The following is a 9,223-nucleotide window of genomic DNA, read 5'->3' on the forward strand; positions in this document are numbered from 1 at the left end:
TGGCTGACCGAAGGAACCAAAAGGAGCCTCCACAAAGTACCCTTAAAGACCCCACTGAGTCCCTATTCGTTTAAAAATAAAATTGGCAACTAAATGTAAATAAAGATCTGTTATAATTAATATGTCTATTGTACACAAATTTAATACCTTCTCCGATCAGAATAATATGCAAAATGAGAATTTAAACAAATCCTTTACATTTAGTCCTGACATCTCGTCTCGTAGCCTCAAGGACACTGCTTGACTGCCCTCACTTGTATCGCAGCGTTGTTGTCTGAGATTTCTGAGGTTGATTCTGAGCGCCACTGCGTGGCGCTAGCATCAAGACAAAATTCTTAAAGTTACCGACGGCACGCTTATTAACCGCTACTAAAAGAAGATGCACTTGAAGCCGCCTTCGGCCAATGTAAATGACAGGTATTTTATTTGTTAAAGTTTTTAATGCTGCAAGAAAAAGTATTGCGATTACTCCGTGAGTTTATAATGCAAATTTTAACGTAGAATCCGAATTTCAACAGTTTAAAAGTTGATCTTCCTGTTTTTTAAATAGTTTTTTAAGAAGGAACCGAAGCAAAACTCAGTGGGACCTTTAAGGTCACTTTGTAGAGGCTCCTTTCGGTTCCTTCGGTCCACCAGGCTAATCTTCATTAAATATAAATAATATAATAGAAAATAATAGTAATTTAAAAATAATAGAATATAATATTCATAAATAAACATAGATAATCGAATATTCATACATGTGCAATCATCTGTTTTAAATACTATAATTTTTCAGAAGTAAAAAATAAATTGCCGTGGTTGCGACTTGGGAGCATAAAGTTTCAGAAAAAATTGACATTTTATTAATCTTGAAATTAAAGTTAACTAAGACTTTTCTCAATATTCATACAAATATTCAATACAAAATTATGACAGCGATTAGTAAGCAAAATCTTAGTTAACTTAAATTTAAGGATGAAAATATCTCAATTTTTACGTAAACTTCATTCTCACAACATGCTCATTTTTTTAATCTAAAAAAATTCAAAGAGAAATTTCTCAGCCGTTCAAATTTTTTTTTATATGCGAATCACAGATAGAAAACAAGATCAGTCATATCAAACTGTAAACTATGAAATAAAATATTAAACTAAAAATCGAGACAAAAGTCAGTCACATTAGATTTCAGTTCCTGCATATTAATTATGAATATATTAACGGAATTCGTATTCAAATAAACCACCTTTAGCTGCGATACAGCATCGGAGCCTATGTTCCACTTAGTTATTTGTGACAATTCGCAGCGTATCAGGTGGAATACCTACCATTATGTCTACAATCAAACGTTTATGCTCTTTCAGGTTGAAAATTCACTCAAAGCGATAGAGTTTGGACTTGACATAGCTCCATATAAAAAATTTTAATTAATATGGCGGTGAGAAATATCGCTCAGCATATGTCTGACCCTATGTGCAGTGTGTGCTGGAGCCTCATCCTGTTGCCAAAAAATCACCTGAAAATTAGATATTAGTAACAAACTGAGATTCTTTACATTATGAAGGTTCGAAAATAAAACATTGTAACATACAGCATCAGCATTTTCATCACCTAATATATTAACTAATGTCGGTCCAACTTCTTGATGCAGCATCTCCATATATATCTCCGCTGTTGTATTGCCTTCTGTGAAGATAGGTCTAATTATTTTCTCATTCAACATTCCGCACCAAATATTTAATTTAAGGGGATGCTAAGAATGGGTTGGCATAAGGGTGAACGGATTTTCCGTCACCCAGGTTCTATGATGCTGGATATTTCGTTTACCATCCAAAACAAAGGAGCATTCTTCGGTAAACAAAGTGATTGGCAGTAGCAAAAGATTTCGCTCAATTTCTTCGACAGGAAGCACAGACATTTTGTAGCGATTGCCAAAACCAATCTGCTTGAAAATTCAGCCATTTCGTAGTTTATAAGATTTGTACCCAGCATCATGTAGCGCTCCATGGACCGAAGGTTTGCAGAAGCTCAGGTCCTCAGCAATTTGTCTACTTGCACTGTTTGCATTGTCGTCTGCTTGAGAACAAACTAGTACGCGTATTTCTTTATCCAGGACAAGTTTTTTCGCAGATTCTGGAAAAAATTGTTTCCATTAATCAAACACAATTTCAGATTCAACAAAATAAGTAATTCTTATAAACTGTTCAGTAAAATTGGCCGACATCGTAGATGCAGATTGGATTCTTTTCACGTTTTAAAGGTTCAATCCGGTCGATGAAAAATCACTGATGAACGGCACTGGGCCGTCAGTGCAGTTTCAGTGGCTGTTTGTGCTGATTTACAGGACCTAAACGGCACTGAGAATTGATGGGTTCGTCATATAATGTTCCTATTATATTCGTCACTTCGTGTAGAAGATTTTAAAGAAAAATGTTTCAATTTGGTAAGATTATAATAAATAGATCAAAATGGAGTAAATGCAAGAAATAATAAGAAGAATCGAAGATATTCAAATTGGTGGTTGTAAGAAAATTCTGTAAAAAATGGAAGTTCAGCAAATCAATTTTTTAAGGCCTGCAGGCCGAAGAATAAACGTTCATCTATATATCTGATATTATAATCGAATCCAAAAGTCATCTGGAGCACGAAGAGCACGTACGTAGTTTTTTAAAAAGGCTACAGGAATTCGGTTTGATGGTTAATTCGGGAAAAAGTGTATTTGGGTTGACCGAAGTAAAATTTTTAGGATACGTGGTCGATTCACGGGGCGTGCGACCAGCTCCAGAGCGTATGACAACAATTGTAAAGTATCCTCATCCGACTGAGGTTAAAGGCTTGAGACAATTTTTAGGATCAATGAATTTTTATCGTAGATTCATCTCGAATGCCGCAAAAGTTCAGCAGCCGTTAAATAAACTGCTCGGGGGTCCTAAAAACAATAAAGCTATCATTGAATGGATCAGAGAATTAGGAAACGCCTTCAATGAATTAAAAAATGCTTTAGCGAACGCAGCGATGTTAGCTCATCCGGTTGTGGGAGCTCTATTATCTATAAATGTAGACGAATCTAATTACACAGTTGGGACAGTTTTACAGCAACGCAGCTGTCAAATGTTTGAGACACTTAGTAGAGGTTCGCGAATGCATCATATTCACAAATTACAAACCTCTTATTTACGCGTTTCAACAAGCTTTGAATGAATGTTCTCCTCGACAGTTTCGTTACTTAGACTACATTTCACAATATACGACCAATATCCGGCATATTAGCGGGATTAATAACGTTGTAGCCGATGCATTATTTTGCATCGAAAGTATCGAAACTCTTGATTATAAGAAACTCGCTGAAGCTCAAAATGTCGACAACGAAATGTACACAATTTCAAAGTCTGAAACCAACGTCTTACAATTAAAAAAAGTAAACTTCCCGAATCTAGCAGTCGACGTTTATTGTGATATGACATGTAATAATATCAGACCTTACGTTTGAGAATAAGGATTGCAGAACTTGGGCAAAAAGTTTCATTTCTTGTCAACGCGCGAAAATAACGAGACACATTACTAGTCCGGTAGGAGAATTTCGCGTTTAAGGGATTCCCATTGGGTTTCCGTTATTGTTTAACAATAGTTGATCGCTTTACTCGCTGGCCTGGAGCATTACCCATCGAAGATATGCAAGCATCCACCATGGTGCGTGCTTCTAAAAGCACGTGGATTGCACGTTTTAAGGTAATATTGCGAGTGACAATGGACCAGGGACGACAGTTTGAGGCTAAATCATTCAATGACTTAACTCAAATTATCGGTGCCGCCCATCTACGTACAACTTGCTTAACACCCTGCCGCGAACAGAATGGTCGAGAGACTGCATAGATAATTGAAGGCAGCGATTAAACGCCACGAAACGGGAGCTTGGACATAAATTTTGCCGATTATCCTGCTGAAAATTCGTGTAGCCGTGAAGGATGACATAAAAGCAAGCCCAGCCGATTTAGTTTACGGCACGACGCTTTGTCTGCCCGGTGAATTTTTTCAACCCTCTAGTAATACGAGCACTACCAATTTCGTTGAAGACCTGATGAAGAAAATAAGAAAATTACAAACAGTAAAACGAATGAGGCATAGAAAGAGAAAGCTCTTTATTTTTAAAGAATTGTGTAACTCTCCTTTCGTTTTGATTCGACATGATGCAGTACGCGGCCCACTTCAACCAACATACGACGGACCCTTCGAAGTACATTATCGAGGCGAAGAACAATATAAAGTGCTTGTAAATGGCAGCAAGTGTAAGGTAACTCTTGATCGTCTAAAACCAGCTTTTGTAGCGAATACAGATCTCCTAGAAAACGAATACAATAACAATCGCCAATACACATTTTTGCAGCCGACTGATAATCACCTTCTTGAAGATAAAGGTAAGCCAAACCGTTTTACTGCGCGACGGGGTACGAACCTTCGGTCTCCGGGACGACTACAATCAGGTTTTTAGAGAACGCGAAGAGCCCATTGTTCATTTGTCTATTCGATAAAATAGATGTAAGAATTTTTATCATTGAGAGCTTTTCTTTTATAGCGTTCTTTTACAGCGTTATCACTGGTAGTGCGGTCGATTAGCAGATATTCGCTAGCAGGACAATAAGGAAATTTAATGCAGACCTTGGGCCTTACTTTCAAATTTTTGAAAACCATTTTAATCACGTAGCATAAATACTGTTAGACATGACTCATACTACCCTTGCGTACCTTGAGAAGGACCCTCAGAGGTACCTACGACTAGTTGACTGTGTGTGTTATTTAGTGCCTGTGTACTTAATGTCTACACCCTTCTATCTTAATTAGAAACCACTTTCTCACTACAAATTATTAACCAAAATAATTATTTAAAGAATTATTTATTAAATTAAAATTAATTATTAAATATTATTAATAATTATTGATAAACTAATATAATTCAAACAATTATATAATTAATTATTTAAATGATAATTATTATTAATAGAATTACATAAGATTGCGTACGTTTACACTCATTATTGACCATATTGACCGATTTTCCTAATAGTTTTTTTCCATTATTTTGTAATTTATAGCAGAAAATTTATGCAGGTAATTAAAATGTAATTGAGCCATGTTTTGTCCAATTTTAATTATTGTAAGAGGTGATCATTATCGACAAGTGATTTATTGTGGTCTTTATCGAAAGACAGAATCAAATACAGTGAAACTCTTCAACAGTCTTCCCTTCTATAGTCCTTCCGAGAATTGACGCGACGTTGCATGTAGGTGTAATAAGTGATGCGCGGGGTTCGCGAAATCTGCGGCTGTCACTCAGGCGAATAGTCAGGCGTGAACAAACAAGAGCGGAGCAGGCTATAATCAGTTAGTTGTCACCGACCGTCAGCCCCGAAATCGGCGCTATAGAAGAGGTACACTGTACTAGGAAGTAAGAAATATGGCCCGTAGAAATGATGGATATACGTTTCTTCTCTCTTCTCATTAATCTCAGTAAACCTTTACGAAATGTTTTCAAAGAAAAATTTGCTGATCGAAATTACGATTTTTTTTTGTTCTTCGCTAGCTGATTAGCAGCAATTCTGAGCCAGAGCAGACCTTATAGATAATATGTTTTAGGTAAGGTCAGACCTGGCCCAGGCTAGCGTCAGACCTTGGCCAGATCAGATCTGCCAAATCAGGCAGTCTGGATATATCCAGACCTGTAACTAAACTGCCAGGACATTTCTGCACACGTGCAGTTCCTCGCCTCCGATCATGCACTAGGAAATAGTTGAAGTACTTCGTTAAGAAAATTATTTAAACAATTCTTTAATCCCAACAAATTAAAAAATTAATCGTATTTTCTGATCGAAATGTCATTTTTTGTCATTTTTTGGAGTAGAAAAGTTTTCTAACGACATTATGTGATTATTGAAATAACTTGTAGCGGAATTCACTTATCCTCGAAATCATTGAATATTATGTTTAACTCATAAAATACGATTTCAAAAGTATTTTTTGGAACGTAATTATTTGAACAAATCATATTTGTTTAAACAATTCAAAAGCGATTTATCTATTCTTTCTATAAACTATACAGTCATGTAATGCACTATTTAGGTATCGAAAAAAACTGATTGAGCAAATGAAGATTGTTTAAACAAATAGAAATTTGTGAATGATTTAAGGAAATGTGTTAAAATTATGTCATTAGTCAACAAAACGTAGGATTGGATAGGCATTAAATAATGGTTTCAATGATTCGGTAATGTTATTAGAAAAATGTACTACTCCAAAAAATGAAAAACGATTACATATTAAGCAGAAGATACGATTATTGTGCCATTCAATATTATAATTCAATGGCTCGGTCCCCACCCTAATAAAGTAGGCTCCTCCGTTAAATTCGCCTAAAATTCTGTTTTTTTTAGATCGGGCTGGCCAACTGTTATTTTTAAGAGACATTCCGATCTAAAAAAAAACAGAAGTTTAGGCGAACTGAACAAAAAAAATTGTTTAAACAAATTTAATTTGTTTAAACAATTGGGGATTTATTAGATAATGTAGACAAGATCCCTCGATTTTCAAATCTATAGGTTCATTACAAGAAAAGCTGTTTTTTTACCATAATTTGTGGGGTTAAGGGCGTCCAACCCCTTTGTACAATAGTTTAAATTCTTTGTTGGAAAGTTCTCTACAGGTCTTATAAATTTAATGTCAAGTTTTCCCTGGATTTTTAAACGATTTGGGGGGATCGTTTGCATTTATTTAAAAGTCGCCATTTAAGTCCACCCTATTGCACAAGGATCAAAAGCGGGAAATAGATTCCTTATCATTTAAATCTAAATTTCCCTTTTGTATCTGGCTAGCGATGGACTGAGCGTGATGCTGAAAAGCCGAGATTTTTTTGAGTTAGCTAAGAAATGAAGCTTTCATACCTCTAAGGCAGCCGCTTATGAGAACCACAAGATGGACTTATAAGTATATAAGATGGACTTAAGTAAGTTTGATGAAATATAGCGATAAATTTGATCAAATAAATTTGATCAAATACCCAGAGCTTTCTTCATTCTTTGGGTCCCCTTTTTTCACAAAATTTTCCTTTATACTTTTTCCAGGATTAGGAATGGCAATATTTTTCACATAACCGCTTCTACTATACAAATTTATTTACTTGATCCTGGCTTGCTTGACAATTTTGGGGAAATATGCATTGCCAATAATTCTTAGTCTTACTATAATATTATAATATCAATATTAAGTCAAGAAGAGTGAAATAAGTACTAAAACGAGCAAAATATTTCCTTTCTGCTTCTAGAATATTTACTTTATTTGGTATAACTATTATCATATTAAATACTATTAAATAACCGACTTCTAACATTAACATTTCATCAATAAGGGATTGTTCTTTTCAATAATATCATGTCTCCCATTTCCTGTGCTTTTAATTTTTATCTAGGCGTCTAATTGGACTTCTAGCAAAGCTGTTGTTCGCATTATTGTTATCAAAAATTTTATTAAAAAATTTTTTATGCTGAAAATACAAAAAAATGTAAAAAAGTGCTTTTTCCAAACTTATCAAACTATTCTCATAATATGAGATACCTCAGGAAATAGCTAATAAAATGCAAAATAAAGTATTTTTAATGAAAAACTTCATTCTATGTTTCCGAAGCATAAATTTACTGCTATTTAGATATATTTATCATATTATGAGAACCACGCCGTATAACTATGCACTTTCTATGCCTGACCTGTACAATGAAAAATTTCAACACTATCGATATTTTCCTACTTAGTTATTCAATCCCTATTGCTCCAGATAAACCTTACTTCTAAATACATAACTAATGAATAATAAGTAGGGTTTAAAGAATTCCTTTCCAAAAACTCGACGACCATCGATTTCGCAAAAATTTCGCCTATAATCTTTAGAAGTCCAATGAAAAATGGACTATACTACGAAATTACTCTATCTTCAAGGGCTATAAGTTAGTGATAGAACCAACAGAGTGGGTCTCTTAGTTTAGCTAATACCCCGCTTTCTCATATTACGAGAATATCTCATATTCGAGTACTCTCTTCTCTCTATATATATATATGATTAAAAATTTGTCATAAGGACAACCGCAGGATTTTGCCGGGGGCTGGTGCTAATCTGAAAAATTGCACCCGCTTCCAGCGAAATCGCGGTAAAATTTCAGCCATAACCACGTCTCACAACCGTGAGATATGTGGTTACAGTCTGTACAGGAATCAATACGACGATCCAGCAAAAGCCTCGTGGACCCTAAGAACACGGAACGACCCAAGGACAACCGCCTTCTGCATTTTTCCCGCAAGTGTTCTAGCATATTGTTGACACGCAGGGATGCTTTTTAGGCTATTAGCAAGTGAAAGCTTGGCACCTCCAAGAGCGCCGATGATAAGGACGATCAGTTTAACAGAATATTCCGGGTACAATCGTTGCAAATCCCTTATAAGGTCTCGATACCTCTCTTTCTTTTCATTCTCCTTGGTTATGATGTTTTTGTCAGCTGGTGCCGAAAAGTAGAAAACGAACATGGTTCGCTTCTCGAAGTCAAGAAGAACCATGTCAGGCCTCAAGTGAGCAATAGAAACAATTATCGAGAATATAAAGTTCCAGTATATGAGGCACTTCCCATTCTCGACAATTGACTCGATTTCCCTAGGAGCATTTAGAGGAGCGATATTAAGATTAATGCCGTAAGAAGGAGAGAGATGGTAATAAAGCACTCTTAGTGCCGCATTGTGCCTTTGAATGTAGGTAGTTGCCGCGTGAGTTGGACAACTAGATAGTATGTGAGCTAAATGCTCGGGGTGTGCATGGCACGCCCTGCAACTATCATCGGTAATGTATTGGCTCAAAATGTGGCGACGGTATGTTAAGGTGGAAATGACACCGTCTTGGCATGCAAAAATGAAGCCCTCCGTACCAGACTTCAATCCAGGCGATTTAAGGAAAACAAACGTTAGCTCACAAGACATTGACTGATCCTTCACATTTCTGTGGAAGATACAAGACATTCAAGACTCAATATTCCGCGACCCCCTTGACGGCGTGAGATGTACAGTCGCGGAACGGAAGACTTAAGATGCATGCTTCTGTTCATGTGAATAACCGTTCTTGTCCCGATATCAAGAGATCTGAGCTCGTTCTTCGTCCATGGAACTACTCCAAATGAATAGAGTAGTACCGCGACGGCAAGGATGTTCGTTGCAGATA

At 36.1% G+C, this 9,223-nt stretch overlaps 1 protein-coding gene across 13 annotated transcripts in view; it reads right to left on the reverse strand.

Moving 5' to 3' along the window:
• The window catches only part of LOC117173180, a 263,371-nt gene that overhangs the window by 132,349 nt on the left and 121,799 nt on the right, over positions 1 to 9,223 (reverse strand). For 7 of the 13 annotated variants that reach the window (XR_004467134.1, XR_004467132.1, XR_004467129.1 and 4 more), the window contains 3 exons: positions 1,807 to 2,112; positions 1,591 to 1,665; positions 1,308 to 1,495 (listed from right to left, as the gene is read on the reverse strand). Coding sequence is in view for 1 of the 13 variants with exons in the window: in XM_033361605.1 (XP_033217496.1) it covers positions 1,403 to 1,495; positions 1,571 to 1,665; positions 1,807 to 1,897 (279 nt within the window). In the remaining 12 variants the exon portion in view is untranslated. Of the gene's footprint in view, positions 1 to 395; positions 445 to 1,304; positions 1,496 to 1,570; positions 1,666 to 1,806; positions 2,113 to 9,223 lie in introns of those variants that run through there. The other 6 variants (XR_004467124.1, XR_004467125.1, XR_004467127.1 and 3 more) reach the window with 4 other exon arrangements.

Source organism: Belonocnema kinseyi, chromosome 5 (genome assembly GCF_010883055.1).
Source record: "Belonocnema kinseyi isolate 2016_QV_RU_SX_M_011 chromosome 5, B_treatae_v1, whole genome shotgun sequence".
In the NCBI taxonomy this organism is placed as follows: domain Eukaryota; kingdom Metazoa; phylum Arthropoda; class Insecta; order Hymenoptera; family Cynipidae; genus Belonocnema; species Belonocnema kinseyi.